At 44.4% G+C, this 18,979-nt stretch overlaps 1 protein-coding gene and 6 non-coding genes across 7 annotated transcripts in view; 1 reads left to right on the top strand and 6 right to left on the bottom strand.

Annotated features, from left to right (window-relative positions):
- Slc25a43 (solute carrier family 25 member 43) overlaps window positions 1–18,979 on the top strand; it is a 35,264-nt gene that overhangs the window by 11,519 nt on the left and 4,766 nt on the right. Inside the window, exon 3 of the mRNA XM_048336726.1 lies at window positions 4,098–4,270. Coding sequence (XP_048192683.1) covers window positions 4,098–4,270 — 173 coding nt within the window. The remainder of the gene's footprint in view (window positions 1–4,097; window positions 4,271–18,979) is intronic.
- Window positions 14,857–14,928, bottom strand: Trnaa-ugc. The gene has a single exon. It is a non-coding gene; the product is annotated as a tRNA-Ala (tRNA).
- On the bottom strand, window positions 15,551–15,622 carry Trnaa-ugc. The gene has a single exon. It is a non-coding gene; the product is annotated as a tRNA-Ala (tRNA).
- Trnaa-ugc lies at window positions 15,694–15,765 on the bottom strand. Its single transcript has one exon. It is a non-coding gene; the product is annotated as a tRNA-Ala (tRNA).
- Trnaa-ugc lies at window positions 16,681–16,752 on the bottom strand. Its single transcript has one exon. It is a non-coding gene; the product is annotated as a tRNA-Ala (tRNA).
- On the bottom strand, window positions 17,382–17,453 carry Trnaa-ugc. The gene has a single exon. It is a non-coding gene; the product is annotated as a tRNA-Ala (tRNA).
- Window positions 17,704–17,775, bottom strand: Trnaa-cgc. Its single transcript has one exon. It is a non-coding gene; the product is annotated as a tRNA-Ala (tRNA).

Genomic DNA, 18,979 nt, shown 5'->3' with positions numbered 1-18,979 from the left:
TGAGCCAGATACGGTGGTCTCACATCTGTAATCACAGCACTCAGGAAGATGAGGCCAAGATGGTCAAAAGTTTGAAGCCAGCCTAGAATACATAGAAAGACCTTGTCTCATAAACAAACAAAAGAAGTTGTCTCTTCTGTGCAGTCCTTCCTGATTCTCCCAGGAAAGATTAATAATGCCTATGATCTATGAGTACATAAAGCACCTGGTATGTCCCCTATGATGGCACACATCAGTGGTGCCAATATTTCTTAGGTTTCCCTGGCAATCTGTCTAGATGACGAGTATCTCCAGGATTGCCTATTCCTCTTCATGATCCTAGCTAGCACCTGCCATAGAACTAAGTGCATAGAATAAACTCCCACCAATTCTTGTACTGCTTTCTAACCAAGTGCTATACCATTTAAGCCACATACTCCACTCCTTTTGTAATTTTTTTTATAGTTTGTTTTCCAGATAAGAGTCTCACATCTCACCTGAATAATCCACTTACTACCACTTCCCAAGTGGCTGGAATTATAAGAGTGTCCTAACACAACCTGGCTTCCAAAGATTTTTGTGACTGAGAGTAAATTGGAGCTTTTGGTTGGTGGTGGTTTTTGCCGGTCCCAGGACTTGAACTCTGGGCCTGCGCTATGTCCTTGAGCTTGTTTTTGGGTTTTTTTTTTTTTTTGCCTGATGCTAGTGCTCTACCAGTTCAGCCATAACACCACTTTTGGCTTTTTCTGGGTTTATTGGAGATAAGAGTCTCACAGACTTTCCTGCCCAAACTGGCTTTAAACTGCAATCCACAGATTTCAGCCTCCTGAGTAACTAGGATTACAGGCCTGAGCCACCAGCGCATGGCTCATATGTCATTTTTTTTGTTTGTTTGTTTTTTGTTTTTGTCCAGTCCTGGGCCTTGGACTCAGGGCCTGAGCACTGTCCCTGGCTTCTTCCCGCTCAAGGCTAGCACTCTGCCACCTGAGCCACAGCGCCCCTTCTGGCCGTTTTCCATATATGTGGTGCTGGGGAATAGAACCAAGAGCTTCATGTATGTGTAGGAGGCAAGCACTCTTGCCACTAGGCCATATTCCCAGCCCCTCATATGTCATCTTTAATGTATTTTTGGTGCCAATATTGAGGCTTAAACTTGGGGCCCGTGTGCTACCTTTCAGCTTTTTTCACTTAAGGGTGGCACTCTCCCACTTTTTATTGTTATTATAAAGGGGTTGTACATCTAATGTATCTTTTTTTTCTTTTTTCTTTTTTTTTTTTGGCCAGTCCTGGGCCTTGGACTCAGGGCCTGAGCACTGTCCCTGGCTTCTTCCCGCTCAAGGCTAGCACTCTGCCACCTGAGCCACAGCGCCCCTTCTGGCCATTTTCCATATATGTGGTGCTAGGGAATCGAACGTAGGAGGCAAGCACTCTTGCCACTAGGCCATATTCCCAGCCCCCATCTAATGTATCTTTAAATTGATATTGCCTTTCTATAATGAGAAGTAACCCCAAACCAGGCACTGGTGGCTCACACGTATCATACTAGATAGTCAGGAGGCTGAAATTTTGACAATGTTGGTTCAAACAAAGCTAGGCAGACAAAGATAAAATACTATTATCTCCAAATAACCATCAAATAGCCAGAAGTAGATGCAAGTTATAGAATACCAGCTAAGAGTGGAAAAACATGAGCAAGAGCACAAAGCCAAGGGTTCAAGCCCTAGTGCCAGTAATAAATAAACAAACAAATGTGTGAGCAACCGCCACTGTGTTATCCTTGCTTCTAACCTTTTCTTTTTCTCTGTCTTGCAATGCTGGAAATTGTATTCAGGCCCTAGTGTATACTAGGTAGACACACAGCCACTGAGCTACATCCTCATTTTTTGAAGTTTTTGTTTATTTGTTTATTATTTTTTTTTTTTTTGCCAGTCCTGGGTCTTGGACTCAGGGCCTGAGCACTGTCCCTGGCTTCTTTTTGCTCAAGGCTACCACTGTACCACTTGAGCCACAGCACCATTTCCAGCTTTTTCTGTATATGTGGTGCTGAGGAATTGAACCCAGGGCTTCATGTATATGAGGCAAGCACTCTACCACTAGGCCATATTCCCAGCCCCATACATCCTCATTCTTATCCCCACTTTTTTGTGCTGGTCCTAGGGCTTGAACTCAGAGCCTGAGCACTGTCCTGGAGCTTTATTGCTCAAAGCTAGTGCTCTAGTAGTTGAACCATAGCTCCCCTTCTCGATTTTTTGGTACCTAATTGGAGATAAAAAGTCTCACTGGCTTTCCTATCCAGTCTGACTTTCAACTGTAATCCTCAAATCTCAACCTCCTGAATAGCTAAGATTACATGTATGAGCTACCAGTGCCCAGCCTTGAGCCCTACTTTTTGTTGTTTTGGTTTGGTTTTTGCCAGTCGTGGGGCTTGAACTCAGGGCCTGAGCACTGTCCCTGGCTTCTTTTTGCTCAAGGCTAGCACTCTACCACTTGAGCCACAGCGCCACTTCTGGCTTTTTCTATATATGTGGTGCTGAGGAATCGAACCCAGGGCTTCATGTATAAGAGGCGAGCAATTTACCACAAGGCCATATTCCCAGCCCCTAGCCCTACTTTTTAAAATTTTTTAAATTATCTTTAAGTACTTTTAAAAAGGAGTTGCCACTTAACAAAGCACTCTATGAGTACAACACAGGTTAATCAATGTCATCGCTTTCAACCTGCTCACTGCTCCTTCCCTCACTCTTATTAATTTTGTAGGATATCCATTAGATTCTTGACTACATTCTCCCCCTCTTCTCCTCTTCATGTGCCTGCCCCTTTCCCCTTGACCCTATACCACTCCTTTTGCGTACCTACTTCCTGGTATTTATTTTGTTGAACTTTGATTTTTACCCTTCTAAGGAATTACACTCTTTGAGTTGTCTCTTGAATCTACCATATTTCAATTAATACATTTCTATACACTTGCATACCACCCAACGTATTTACGTATAAGTTTATAAGCTAAATCTAGCTTCCACATGTTAAGGGGAAACCTGCATCCTTTGTCTCTCTGGGCCTGACTTCACTTACCATAATTTTTGTATGTCTTCCCATTTCTTTACAATTCATATAATGTCATTCTTTCTCATGAATGAATATAATTGTGTCAGGGTGACCACTGGGCCCTGACACGATCATGCCATTCTCAAAAGCAAGGACAAATAACTCCCTTGACCACAGTTTTCCCACAATGCTAGGACCAGTCCTTCCTAGCCTCCTAAACTAGATCAAAGGCCTGGGCACTGTTCCTGAGCTTCTTTTGCTCAAGGCTAGCACTCTACCACTTGAGCCATAGCACCATGTCCGGCTTTTTCTGTTTATGTGGTACTGAGGAATGGAACCCAGGGCTTCATGCATGCTAGGCAAGCACTCTACCACTAAGCTGCATTTCCAGCCCCCTACTAACTTTTTGAGAGTGACTCACTGACATTTTATTTGTTTAATTGCAAACATACAGAAAAGTGAAAGCAATTGCAAACACCCACACACAGTATTTAGATGCTTCAACTATCGGTCATCCCTCACCACATGTTTTCATTGATTATTTCAATGTAAGCCGCAATCTGTGCACTTCACCCCTGAACCCTTCAACATGAGTTTCATCAATATCACATTAATATTTGTAGGGTTTTTTTCTGGTGGTACTGAGGATTGAACTTGTAGCTGCACACTTACTAAACAGGCATTCTACCACTTGAGCCAAGCCTCCAGCCCCTTTTTTGTATTGGCTATTTTTTATATAGGATCAGTCACCCTTTATACTTCGACTGACCTAGACTGTACTTTTCCCACTAGTGCTTCCCCATGTTGCTACAGATGACAGGCAAGTACACTCTACCCAAGCACTGATTGAGATGGAGTCTGGTCAACTTTTATGAGGGGTCTAGCCTCAAGCAGCTATCCCCCATCTCTGCCTCCCAAATAGCTAGGATCACAGGTTTGACCCACTATAATTGGCTACAGTGGTTGTAACAATCACCTAGCCCTTTGTTTCCTTTGCCCAATCCTCCAGGGCTTTGATAAGCTCAAGCCAGTGCTTTCCCCAAAGAGCAGTGTCTTCTGCCCTTTCTTTGCAGGTGCTCTCCCGTTTTCCACTGGCTCCCTTCTAGTTTACATGAACCTGGAGAAAATCTGGAATGGACCCCGAGACCAGTTCACTCTCCTACAGAACTTTACCAATGTCTGTCTGGCTGCTGCAGTGAGCCAGACTCTCTCTTTTCCCTTTGACACCGCGAAGAGGAAAATGCAGGTGAGAAGTGATGGGGGTGGATGGGGTCAGGGGAGGCCTTGAAGTGTTTGTGGATGGCTAACAGCAAACAATGCCAACCTGGGCTGGGAATATGGCCTAGTGGCAAGAGTGCTTGCCTCATATGCACGAAACCCTGGATTCGATTCCTCAGCACCACATATATAGAAAAAGCCAGTGGTGGCACTGTGATTGAGATAGCAGAGTGCTAACCTTGAGCACAAAGAAGCCAAGGACAGTGCTCAGGCCCTCAAGTCTCAAGCCCCAGGACTGGCAAAATAAAACAACAACAACAACAAAAAAAAAACAATGCCAACCTCCCCTCATAAATGCCAGGTTCCCAAAGAGCTTAGAACTGTTCCTACCAGTACTATGCCAACCTCAAGGTGGCAGCCCTCAGGACTGTTGCCTGGAGCCCAAGCCACACATCCCCTCCTCTGTTCTTTTATGAGGCTTGCAGGCCAGGTTTTCTTTTCTCTCCTGTTTACCTGGATACGTTACTTCCTCCAACACCAGCAAGGGCAAGAACATAGAAGGCAACCCACTAACTCACACTTCTTGCTACCTCCACAGTAAGGATGCACATTCCTGCATGTCACTGCCCTTACCTTCGCAAAACCAACTAGCTAGACCTAACAAAAGCCAAGAACTGTGGCTTACAAGGGGGCTGGGGATATGGCCTAGTGGTAGAGTGCTCGCCTCATGTACATGAAACCCTGGGTTCAATTCCCCAGCACCACATATACAGAAAAATGGCCAGAAGTGGCGCTGTGGCTCAAGTGGTAGAATGCTAGCCTTGAGCAAAAAGAAGCCAGGGACAGTGCTCAGGCCCTGAGTTCAAACCCCAGGAAAAAAGGCTAAAAAAAAAAAGGCTCTTGTGGTCCTTAACTCCATCCTGGCGATGGACATCGTTGCTTTTCTAATGGGCTGGTCTTAATGGGATTGGCCACACATCATCACAGGGTCTTGAAATTGAGGCAGAGGCTCCAGGGTGAACAGTTGAATTAGCCTAGAATAAACCAATTTGCATCAGAGATAAATTAGGTAGGGGCTAGGAATATGGCCTAGCAGTAGAGTGCTTGCCTGGTATACATGAGTCCTTGGGTTCGATTACTTAGCACCACATATATAGAAAAAGCAGGAAGTGGCTCTGTGGCTCAAGTGGCAGAGTGCTAGCCTTGAGCAAAAAGAAGCCAGGGACAGCCCTGAGTCCAAGCCCCATGACTGGCAAAAAAAAAAAAAAAAATCAGATAACACTGGAGAGGGTCCTCTCCTTCTATGTAGCAGGAAGGCTCAGCATCCAAGCAGGGTTAAAACTTTGCATCTTCCCCTAACCTGCTCATTCCTGCAAAATTCCACTTTCACATGCTTACCTACCTCCTTTGCCACCTCTATGCAAAGTCTAATTTAGATAATCTGTATATTCCTGAAGAGCTCTGTGGAAATTAATTCAGGGGCAGTTGCATGAAATTTTAAATGATTGGTTCCTATAGTTCAGCTCCCCACATGATTTTCACTTGTCCCTGGTCCTCTTCAATGCCTCTTCTTACTCTCCAACTTTTAGGATTGTGTGTGTGTGTGTGTGTGTGTGTGTGTGTGTGTGTGTGTGTGTGTGTGTACGTATGCCAGTTCTGGGACTTGAACTTGGGGCCTGGGTATTATCCCTGAGCTTTTTTGCCCAAGGGTAATACTCTACCACTTGAGCCACAGCTCTACTTCTGGTTTTTTGGGTGTTTTTAATTGGATATAATAGTCTCAAGTTCTACTTCTGGCTTTTTGTTGCTTAATTGGAGATAAGAGTCCCTCAGGTTTGTCTGCCCAGGCTGGCTTCCAACCATGATCATCAGATCTCAGCCTCCTGGGTAGCTAGGATTACAGGCGTGAGCCACCAGCTCCCAGCCTTTAGCACCATTTTTAATAGTCTGTCCTTTTCCCACAGCATTGTGGTATTTCTTTTAGTATACACTACATAGTCATGTATATTTTCCCTATAATCTTCTTCTTTGGGCTGTTATTTTATGTTCTGTGGATACATTTGACTATTCTTTTGCCAGTACCACACTGTTTGATTTACTATAGCTTTGTAATGCTCTTTATCACCATTGCTTCTTTCCAACATTGCCTTCATTCTTCTCTCAGTTGTTCTTCCTAAAGAACTTTACAATTAACTTGTATTTAAGATTACAATTTAGGTTAAGCTACATAAACTTGGAATCAATTATGCAAAATATTCTCATTTTTCTTCAGGACTGTAGTATATCTTTCCTTCATTTCAGTCATCTTTCTTTAGGTTAGTCCATAGGAAATTTTTAATATACACACTTTTGATATATTGAATGTAATTTCCTATGCTTTAACCCTTTGGAAAGTTATTTTCCTTATATGGTATATTTTCTTATATGGTATATATTCTTTCCAGAGAGGATATCTTTTTAAATATTTTTTTGCAAGTCCTGGGGCTTGGGACTCAGGGCCTGAGCACTGTCCCTGGCTTCTTTTTGTTATCAAGGCTAGCACTCTACCTCTTGAGCCACAGTGCCACTTCTGGCTTTTTTCTGTTTCTGTGGTGCTGAGGAATCAATCGATCCCAGGGCTTTATGCACGCAAGGCAAGCATTCGGCTGCTAAGCCATATTTCTATCAGCAATAATTTTAAGTTACAAAAATAGTGACTAAGCTGGTGGCTCACGTCTGTAATCCTAGCTAACCAAGAGGCTGAGATCTGAGGAGTCCATGAGATTCTAATCTCCTATCAACCACCAGAAAACCAGAAGTGGTGCTGTGGCTCAAGTGATAGAGCGCTACCCTTGAGTTGAAGAGCTCAGGGACAGTGACAAGGCCCAGAGTTCAAGCCCCACAACCAACAACAACAAAAATAATAGCTAAGCAAGCAATGTACAGTGAGCTTTATCTCCCACCCCCAAAGTTACCCTCTTCTAAAAAACAGTATAAAGCTAGAAAGAAGTAGCATAGAAAGGATAATGGAATGATAAAACTATAAGCTCATCTTTAAAAGAAAATGTGGGCTACAGTTATGGCTCGGTGGTAGAGCACCTCCCTAGCAAGCCCAAGGCCCTGTGTTCAAACCTCAATACCACTAAAATAAAATAATAATTAAAAATCCTAGCTCTAAGAATTTCTCTCATTACCAAGAGCATCTCTCCAGCCACCTCTTATAATTTAATAATCCTGTACAGGGTTTCCTGAACTCTGTTTATTCCCCCCAAAGGCCTTGAGACTTGGAAGGTGTGGTCAGTTATTCAAGTTTCAAATTAATTTCATCTACATCTGAATATGGGATTGAGGTTATTCAGTGTTCCCCATAAATCTTTAGCTTTCCTTTCTCTTCCTTGGAAATAGAATAGTGACTTCCTCTATGGAATGTAGCCAACACCACATTCTGCACAGTATATCCTCACCACAATAATTTTTCATAAGCTTCAGTCAGATGTACTAGATAAACTAGAAAGAAATTGATATTTCAGGACAATCCTGATCATCTTTTCCCTTGTATGGGAAGAACCTTCTAGATAATGCATACATAGAGATTCAAGAAGCACCTTTCAGATAAATGTAAAGTCATAATGGTGAAAAAAAAAATCCACAGAAGTAATTGTGGTTTGTTCACAGAATAGGGTCAGCACAAAATTAACGTAATATCATCCAAAGATACTGGAAGTAACTCTTAAGTTTTCAGTTAAACTGTTATTTGGGGGGCATACCGTGTTTTTTTGGTTTTGGTTTTGTGTGGGTTTTTTTGTTAATTAACCCGCATGACAGAACCATGCATTGATTGCTTGCATTGCTTGCATTGATTGCATCCATTGAATGCAAGCATGATACTACCTTCTCTGGCCATTAGATGTCGCTATAGTAAATGCTGAGTATCAGGACCATGGGAGAATATTGGAACCAGCAGCCCTAACCAACGTCATCGTGTCAGCTCAAAGTCCATTTTTAGTTGGAAAGATAAGAGATTTGGAGGCAACAGGCAAACCCTGCAAAGTACAAAATCCAAATTCACCTAGAAGAGACAACTTTAAGAACTGTGTGGGCTGGGAATATGGCCTAGTGGCAAGAGTGCTTGCCTCGTATACATGAGGCCCTGGGTTCAATTCCCCAGCACCACATACACAGAAAATGGCCAGAAGTGGCGCCGTGGCTCAAGTGGCAGAGTACTAGCCTTGAGCAAAAAGAAGCCAGGGACAGTGCTCAGGCCCTGAGTCCAAGGCCCAGGACTGGCCAAAAAAAGAAGAACTGTGTCCCCACACTGGATAAGGCATGGTTTGACATCTGAATCTGTCACAAGGGACCTTTACAGGCCATCCAAGCTGCTGGGACCTGAACACAGTTAATGGGAGCATTTGCATTCCATCGGCTTTTGCCCTATGCTACCCAATTAGAAGCAGACCAACAGCAGGTGCCCAGTGGATGACCAATTGGATAGGGAATTCTTTTCAACCCCCCTACACCGATTGGCCTCTGTCTGGCAACTCATTCTCCTAAGAAGCTTAAACACACACACACACACACACACACACACACACACACACACACACACTCTGCCCATTTAATACCACATCAGATTGGAACTCTTTTGAATATTAATGACAATAATCAACAGTCTTGTTTAACCACCTGAGCCCTTCCTTCACCAGGCTTACATTCATTTGATTCTTTCTCTTTCTTGTTCTTGCCTTGGCTCCTGGGCTTGCATGCTAGAGAATAGAGAGGTAAATAAATTATGCATGTGCATGTTTAGATAATGTTTCTGGTGGGCATGCAGGAGGCTGGTGAGTCTTGTGTACAAGGTGGAAGGGTGTGTTTTCACAGACCCTAACACTATGCCGTGCAAAATGCCCTTCCAGGCATTTTAGCCCAAGCAATTCCAGGTATTTGTAGGCCAGGTACTTGGCCTAGATCCTGGGCCAAAAGAGATTGGCTGCCCTTTGTGTATTAAGAAAATATACTAAGGATGGGAAAATATTGACAACGTTTAATGGATATGATTCATTTATAGGCCCTTAAGAAGGGCAAGGGTTAGTGGACGTGTGTGGGTGAAAGAGATGAGAAGACAGGCTGGAGAACACTGCCTGGAGATCAGGAAGCTGCTGAGCATGGGGGTGAAGGATAGAGCATGGGGGTGAAGGATAACTCTGCTAGGCCTTCAGAAAGAGGAAGGAGGTAGCAGGCCCAAGTACAGACCCCACCTCTGCCAATACCCTCCCCTGTGGCCCATATTAGGTGTCTTCATTTCAATTATAAACCCAAGAGTCAGCCCGTTGCTTTACACCCACATGGACCTTGACCCCTTTACAGCTTACAAGGGAAGCAAGATTGGAGCAGGTCAGCATGTGAACAGGAAGCACATAAGATGAAGGACAAAAGTGGTCTCCCAGTAGCACAGCTGACTGAGCAGAACGCAGGTGGGCAGTAAAAAAACAGAAGCCTTGCCCTGCTCAAAACAAGCTATACCTGCAGGGCACTGGTGCTTCAGGCCTGTGATCCTAGCTACTCAGGACGCTGAGATCTGAGGATCACAGTCCAAAGGCAGCCCAGGCAGGAAGGTCCATGAGATTCTTACCTCCAATGAACCACCAGAAAACCGGAAGTAGTGCTGTGACTCAAAGGAGTAGAGCTCTAGCCTTGAGTAAAAGAGCTCAGGAACAGTGCCCAGGCCCTGAGTTCAAGCCCCACTGGGATATAAGCCCAGGTGGATCATCTCCAAGGTCAGTACTGTTTTGTTCCCTGTAGCCCAACCCATGAGGTTGGCCCGAGTGAATTTTATTAAGCCACTGCCGGAGTTGGTCCTTCTTTATTGCCCTTTGAGAGTAAAGGCTGAGCCTTGGCCTGCCACGTTGCCCTTCCCAGCTTTGCCATTCTTTCTCTTTGCCTTGTAGATGAGGAGCTGCAAATTCCAAATACTGTAGCAAGTCAGAAGCATCTGGAACCCATAGAACACACCCTCTGCCCCTGGACAATAAAGCCTTCTAAAATGCATTCTGAGCCCTCGTGGCTTTGCACACATCCTGGGAAGCTCACCTTTGCTGTGCTCACAGAACGCGCCTCCCATTTCCATAGGGATAGCAGCACAAGGGAACTGCAGCAAGGCTGCAGTGGCTGTCATTTTGTGGGGGGGGGTGCCAGTCCTGGAACTTGAACTCAGGGCCTGAGCACTGTCCCTGGCTTCCTTTTTGCTCAAGGCTAGCACTCTACCACTTGAGCCACAGTGTCACTTCCGGCTTTATCTATATATGTGGTGCTGAGGAATCGAACCCAGGGCTTCATGTATACGAAGCAAGCACTCTTGCCACTAGGCCATATTCCCAGCCCCATTGCCACATATTTTTAAGTTGCAAAATCACATGTCCTATTTCTCTACCTAGGCCCCAATTGATGGACACTTGCATTCTTTCCTGCCTTTTACTGTTACCGACCATCCTGTAACAAGCCTCCTTGTAATATAGCTAATTTCATAGATGTCCTTGCATCTGTTGAACAAATTCCTTGAAGTAGGATTGCTTTGATCCAAGGATACTCATGTTTCCAACTTTATAAATATCGCTCTTTTGGAAGGTCTATGAAGATGATCACAGAAACATTCAAGTGCTTAGCCTTGAAGTATTGGGTCCTTCTCTTCATCTCCCATAGCCTTATTCTTCCCTTCAATATGTATTAAGCACCGACTGTGTGCCAGCATGCTGGAAGGCTTTGGAGCTAGAACCATGGACAAGACAGGCATGATCACTGCCCTTTAGGAGCTTAAGAAAGAGCTATAGAGCAGGTCATTTCAAACTATTAAGTATTATGAAGGAGAACTATAGTATACCTACTTTGGGGGTGTGGAGAAGGTGTGTCTGAGGAACTGCTGTTGATCTGATCCCAACTTAAGTGAAACAGAGGAAAGGTAAGATTTGAGATCCTAAAGCAGCATGAAGTCAGGTGAAGCAGCAGCGATTACCTAGACTGGAAAGGGCCTTTAAGGTCATTTTCTTTCTATCTCCTTACTCGACATATGAAGAAATGCAAGTGTAAAGGTAAATGACATAGCCATATAAGTTAAGCACACAATGGCTGCAGCTGGCCCGGCTCCTCTGACTTGTTCAGATGATGCCACGCTGTGGACTTCGGTGTGCCACTCCTGAGAGCTGGGCACCTGGCGTAGACAGCTGGGTTTTATGAGCCTGCATCATTGCCTGCGTTTGTGTGGAAGGAAGATTTGAGTTCAAGTCGTTAGAACCAGCGGCCTGGTATGTTATAGTTCTTTATTGGAGTCAGCTAATTTGGGCAGGAAGACAATTCCAGTCTAGCAGGTTGGTTGAGTCTTCGGCATACTTGTCTCTTCTCCAAGATTAGTCATAATACTGATTATACTAGTAACCCCTCCACAATACTAAATCAGAATCCTAATAGTAGTGGTTTAAGAAAAGAGAAGAAGGGGAGACAGAGGGAGGGAACCGTCTCTAGTGCAAGAAAAACTTCAAAAATGAAGTGGCATCTCGTCCAGGTGTGAGTGAGTAGAATAAAAAGTAATTATGGTGCTCAGGAGAAGTGTGTGAGTGGATATGGATTTGGGGAGAGGTCTCTGGGGTATGGGGGGGGTGCACATGCACTCATATATGGAGAGACAAACCGACACAGACAGACAGCTTTGAAGGACTTGGCCCACATGATTATGAGAAATGGCATAGTAGCAATCTGCATGGTGGGCCACCAAGCGAGAGCCAGACAAGAGTAGATGTTGCAAAGGCAATCTGCTGAAAGAGTTCCCTCTAGAAAACTAGCTTCTGTGTTTTATTTTACTGTCAATGGATTGATTGGTTGACACCCATTCACATTATGGAAAGTCATTTGTTTTACTCCAAGTCCACTGAGCTAAATGTTATGTTGGCTGAATGGTGGCACATTCACGATTGGAGTCTGAGGCAAGAGGATCATGATTTCAAGGCCAACCTGGGCTCCACAGTGAAATCAAGGCTACATACTAAGACCTTATTTCAACGCACCGAGGACTGATACCATGATAGAAGTTAATTATTTGTATGTATGAAAATAATGAAGCTTGCCAAAAACTATTTAAAAGGAGGGAAAAGCAGAGAGAGGTCAGGAAACACTACTATAAATGGGCTGAATTTGATCGAAATATGTGGTAGGTATGTTGTAAATCTCATAGCAAAGCCTCTAAAGAATCAATTTACAGTAGTAGAAACATTGTTTTAGGTCTGAGACGGACTCAAATTCAGTACCTGTTGCTTTTGCTTATTGGCTGGTGCTCCACCAACTAAGCCATACCTCAAACCCCCAAAAAAGATTTTTTTTAATTTTTATTATCAAACTGATGTACAGAGAGGTTATAGTTTCATCCGTTAGGCATTGGATACATTTCTTATACTGTTTGTTACCTTGTCCTTCATACCCCCCACCCTCCTACCCCTTACCCTTCCCCCCCCCCCCGGAGGTGTTCAGTTCACTTACACCAAACAGTTTTGCAAGTATTGCTTTTGTAGTTGTTTGTCTTTTTTTACCCTGTGTCTCTCAAATTTGGTATTCCCTTTCAATTTCCTGCATCCAATACCAGTATACACGGTTTCCAATATACTCAGATAAGATTACAGAGATAGTGTAGGTACAACCACAGGAAGGTGATACAAGAATATCATCAATAGTAGAAGCTACATATACACATGGGATGTTGAAAGTAGTTACAACTGTGATATAACAATTGTTTCCATAACATGGAGTTCATTTCACTTAGCATCATCTTATGTGATCATAAGGGTATAGCTATTGGGCCTTGTGATGCTCTGCTATGACTTGCCTAAACCTGTACTAATTATTCCCAATAAGGGAGACCATTGAGTCCATGTTTCTTTGGGTCTGCCTCACTTCACTTAGTATAACTTTTTCCAAGTCCTTCCATTTCCTTACAAATGGGACAATGTCATTCTTTCTGATAGAGGCATAAAATTCCATTGTGTATATGTACCACATTTTCCTGATCCATTCGTCTACTGAGGGGCATCTGGGTTGGTTCCAGATTCTCGCTATGACAAATTGTGCTGCAATGAACATTGTTGTGCTGGTGGCATTACTGTGATTTTGTTTGTGGTCTTTTGGATAGATACCCAAAAGTGGGGCTGCTGGGTCATAGGGGAGTTCTATATTTAGCCTTCTGAGGAATCTCCATACTGCTTGCCAGAGTGGCTGAACCAGTTTACATTCCCACCAACAATGAAGTAGGGTTCCCCAAAAAAATACTTTTAACAAAAAAGTACCATTCACAAGTTCAGCCTGTCTTCTTTTTAATGACTAATTCAAGTTAAAATCCAAGAAGGCCAAGATCCATTGAAACCAGAGTACTAAAATAGTACATTGAGTACCATGGCAAAATTACATCTTTGGAGGTCACTGGCATTTTCTAGGTCTGTTTATTATATGTCAGGCAATGCATGTCATTCTTCCCATAGAGCATTTCCTAGCAGAATCCGATTACTACACAATTACAATTTCTTCTTTTTAAAGTTCAGTAATATAGTAGCAGAAGGAACCTAAAGCCCTGTGACAAGACAGATTCTTTTTAGAAAAAAAGAATTTTCTTGCCAGGCACCAGTGGCTCATGCCTGAAATCCTTGGTACTCAGGAGGCTGAAATCTGAGGATCACAGTTTGAAGCCAGGCCAGGAAAGAAACTCCCTATGTGACTCTTACCTCCAATTAACCACCAAAAAGCTGGAAAGTGGAGTGGCTCAAGTGGTAGAGCTCTACCTTGAGCAACAAGAAGCTCAAGGACGGTGTCCAGGCCCTGATTTCAAGCCCCAGGCCTGGAACAAAAAAAATTAAAAAATAAAAACCTCGGGGCTGGGAATATGGCCTAGTGGCAAGAGTGCTTGCCTCGTATACATGAGGCCCTGGGTTCGATTCCTCAGCACCACATAAACAAAATGGCCAGAAGTGGCGCTGTGGCTCAAGTGGCAGAGTGCTAGCCTTGAGCAAAAAGAAGCCAGGGACAGTGCTCATGAGGGCCCTGAGTCCAAGCCCCAGGACTGGCAAAAAAATTAAAAAAAAAAAAAAAGAAGGAAAGAGGCCAGGCAGTGGTGGCTCATGGCAGTAGCTACTCAGATCAAGGTTCAAAGCCAACCCAGGTGGGAATGGCCAAGAGACTCTTATCTCTAACCACTAGAAAACCAGCTTCTGTGAGATTCTTTTTGCTTCAGTCCTGGGGTTTGAACTCAGAGCCTGAGCACTGTCCCTGAGCTACTTTTGCTCAATGCTAGTGCTCTACAACTTGAACAAAACTGCCACTGTGGATTTTTCTGTAATTAATTGGAGATCAGAGTCTCACAGACTTTCCTGCCTAGGCCGGATTCAAACCACAATCCTCAGATCTCAGCCTTCTGAGCAGCTAGAATTACAAGCCAAAGCCAACAGCACACAGGATTTTTTTTTCCAACCCCAACATTTACTTCTCAATATAAGAACTAAAAGATAAGACGCAATTGAGATATTTAAAGTTTAAATGGCTTAGAAAGGTCAATAGTCTTGTAAAATCCAGTCTATGTATCTGAAGAGTTGACAATAAGTTAAAGAAGGGTGGAGATGCAGGGAATCGAACCCAGGACCTCATACATGCAAAGTACGCGCTCTACCACTGAGCTACACCCCCACACAGAAAGCGGTTGATCTCTATCTCCAATTAACCATAGACAGCCGGAAGTGGGGCTACAGACCGGAAGTGCGGCTATAGGCTCACCGCCCCAAGGCTGCCGCTCATAAACCTAGCCACACAACAGACTTAGATCCAAGGAGCAAGGTTCAAGGCCTGCCCAGGCAGGAAAACCCATAAGAATCATCTCCAACTAACCACTAGACAACCAGCGTCTGGGAGGCTTCTTCCCCCAGTCCTGGGGCTTGAACTCACAGCCTGTGCGCCATCCCTCAGCTGCTTTTGCTGGAGGCTCTTGCTCTACTACGTGAGGCATAACACTGCTACTGCCATTTTTTCTGTAATTAACTGGAGAGCAGAGTCTCACAGACTTTCCTGCCTAGACTGGCTTTGAACTACAGTCAGCCTCCATGGAGCTAGGATCACAGGCGTGAGCCACCAGCACGTGGCTTTTATTTTTTCAAATTTGATTTCTCTAACCCTGGCATTTATTTCTCCATATAGGAACAGGAAAATCACACGCGTTTAGATATTTAAACTTTATAAACTCCAGGATATGTTTCTGATGATTTAATCGTAATATGACCACATAAGTAGGTAGTTGAGAATAAATAAATGAAAGTGGAGGTGCCGGGAATCGAACCCGGGACCTCATATGTGCAAAGTATGCGCTCTACCACTGAGCTACACCCCCATGTGTGAAACAACTTATCAATATGTCCATTTAACCACAAAGCGCCATAGTTGAGAATAAATAAATGAAAGTGGAGGTGCCGGGAATCGAACCCGGGACCTCATATGTGCAAAGTATGCGCTCTACCACTGAGCTACACCCCCATGTGTGAAACAACTTATCAATATGTCCATTTAACCACAAAGAGCCGGAAGTAGGGCTACAGACCGGAAGTGGGGCTATAGGCCAGCCGCCCCATGACTGTCTCTCACAATCATAGCCACTTAGAGACTTTTGATCTGAGGAACAAGGTTCAAGGCCTGTGGGAGCAAGAAAGAAAACCCAGAAGAATCTTATGTCCAATTAACCACTGGACAACCAGCATCTGGGAGGCTTTTTTCCCCCAATCCTGCGGCTTGAACTCACAACCTGCGCACTGCGTCCCTCAGCTCCTTTTGCTGGAGACTAATGCCGCTGCCACTGCCGCTTTTCCTAGGATTTGATTGAAGATAAGTTAGAGTCTCACAGGCTTTCCTGCCTAGACTGGCTTTGAACCACAGTCCTCTGATCTCAACATCCTTGGAGCTGGGATTACAGGCGTGAGCCACCAGCGCGTGGCTTTTGTTTTATTTTTATTTCTCTAACCCTCACATTTACTTTTCAATAGAGAAATAGGGAGATATGATTTAGAGGTTTAACGTTTAAATAGCTTAGAAATGTCAATAGTATTGTAAAATCCACTATATGTTTCTGAAGATTCAATCGTAGGAATAGGCAGGTAGTTGAGAAATCGAACCCAGGACCTCATACATGCGAAGTACACGCTCTACCACTGAGCTACAGCCCCACCCAGAAAACAGCTTACCTCTGTCTCCAATTAACCATAAAAAGCCGGGGCTGTAGGCCTGCTGCCCCAAGGCTGCGGTCCATAAGCCTAGCCACACAACAGGCTTAGATCCGAGGAGCAAGGTTCAAGTCCTGCCCAGGCAGGTAAACCCATAAGAATCATCTCCAACTAACCACTAGACAACCATCGTCTGGGAGGCTTCTTCCCTCAGGTCGTTGAGAATAAACAAAAGTGGAGGTGCCGGGAATCGAACCCGAGACCTCATATGTGCAAAGTATGCGCTCTACCACTGAGCTACACCCCCCTGTGCAAAACAACGACTCAATATGTCCATTTAACCACGAAACCCCGGAAGTGGGACTACAGATCGGAAGTGGGGCTATAGGCCAGCCGCCCCATGACTGTCTCTCACAATCATAGCTAGTTAGAAACTTTAGATCTGAGGACCAAGGTTCAAGGCCTGCGGGAGCAAGAAAACCCAGAAGAATTTTATCTCCAATTAAGCACTACACAACCAGCATCTGGGAGGCTTTTTTCCCCAGTCCTGCGGCTTGAACTCACAACCTGCGCACTGCGTCCCTCAGCTCCTTTTCCTCCAGGCTTGTGCTCTGTCACTTGAGGCATAACACTGCTACTGCCATTTTTTCTGTAATTAACTGGAGATCAGAGTCTCACAGACTTTCCTGCCTAGACTGGCTTTGAACCACAGTCCTCACATCTCAGCCTCCATGGAGCTAGGATCACAGTTGTGAGCCACCAGCACGTGGCTTTCAAATTTGATTTCTCTAACCCGGGCATTTATTTCTCCATATAGGAACAGAAAAATCACATGTGATTTAGATATTTAAACTTTATAAGCTCCAGGATATGTTTCTGATGATTTAATCGTGAAATGTACACATAAGCAGGTAGTTGAGACTAAATGAACAAAAGTGAAGGCACCGGGAATCGAACCCGGAACCTCATACGTGCAAAGTATGCGCTCTACCACTAAGCCACACCCACATGTAGGAAACAGTTTATCAATGTGTCCATTTAACCACAAAAAGCCGGAATTGGGACTACAGACCGGAAGTGGGGCTACAGACCGGAAGTGGGGCTATAGGCCAACCGCCCCATGACTGCCGACTCACAGTCATAGCCACTCAGAAACTTTAGATCTGAGGACCTAGTCTTGTAAAATCCAGTCTATGTATCTGAAGATTCAATCCTAGGAATAGGCAGGTAGTTGACAATAAAATAAGTTAAAGAAGGGTGGAGATGCAGGGAATCGAACCCAGGACCTCATACATGCGAAGTACGCGCTCTACCACTGAGCTACACCCCCACACGGAAAGCAGCTCATCCCTATCTCTAATTAACCATACAAAGCCGGAAGTGGGGCCCTTTAGGCCGGTGGCCCCAAGGCTGCCGCTCATAAGCCTAGACACACAACAGGCTTAAAACCGTGGAGCAAGGTTCAAGGCCTGCGGGAGCAAGAAAACCCAGAAGAATCTTATCTCCAATTAATCACTAGACTACCAGCCTTGGGAGGCTTTTTCCCTCCGGTCCTGGGGCTTGAACTCACAGCCTGCGCACCGTCCCTAAACTCCTTTTGCTCGAGGCTAGTGCTGCTGCCACTGCTGCTTTTCCTGGGATTGATTGAAGATTAGAGTCTCACAGACTTTCCTGCCCAGACTGGCTTTGAACCACAGTCCTCAGCTCTCAGCCCCCTTGGAGCTGGGATAATAGGCGTGAGCTATCAACACATGGCTTTTATTTTATTTTTATTTCTCTAACCCTCACATTTTCTTTTCAATAGAGGAACAGGAAGATATGATTTAGATATTTCTCATCTACATAGCTTAGAAATATCAATAGTCTTGTTAAATCCAAGACATGTTTCTGAAGATTCAATCGTGAAATGCAGACCTAGGCAGGTAATTGGGAATAAAAGCATGTGGGAGTGCTGAGAATTGAACCCAGGACCCTAAGGTTGCAATGCAAGGGCTGTACCACTGATCTTCACCCACACATAGAAACAACCTTACCTCTATCTCCAATTAACCACAAAAAGCCAGACCTGGGACATAATCCTAGACACTCAGGAGGCTTAGATCTGAGGAGCAAGGTACAAAGCCTGTTTGGGCTGGAAAGCCCATGAGACTCTTGTCTCTAAGTAACCACTAGAAAACCGGCATCTGTTAGACTTTTTTTTTTGTATGCCAATCTAATGAATGTACTCTGGGCCTGAATACTGTCCGAGTTCAAGACTAGTGCCCCAGGGGCTGGGAAGATGGCCTTATGGCCAGTGTGCTTGCCTCATATACATGAAACCCTGGGTTGGATTCCTCAGCACCACATACACAGAAAAAGCCAGAATGGCGCTGTGGCTCAAGGGCTAGAGTGCTAGCCTTGAGCAAAAGAAGCCAGGGACAGTGCTCAGGCCCTGAATCCAAGCCCCAGGACTAGCAAAAAAAGAATGACTACTGCTTTACCACTTGAGCCACACTGCACCACTACCGATTTTTCTATAATTAATTGGAGATAAG

This window comes from Perognathus longimembris, chromosome 28 (assembly GCF_023159225.1).
Source record: "Perognathus longimembris pacificus isolate PPM17 chromosome 28, ASM2315922v1, whole genome shotgun sequence".
NCBI classification, from domain to species: domain Eukaryota; kingdom Metazoa; phylum Chordata; class Mammalia; order Rodentia; family Heteromyidae; genus Perognathus; species Perognathus longimembris.
Note: the sequence above shows the minus strand (reverse complement) of the source record. Positions and strands in the feature narration are given on the sequence as shown.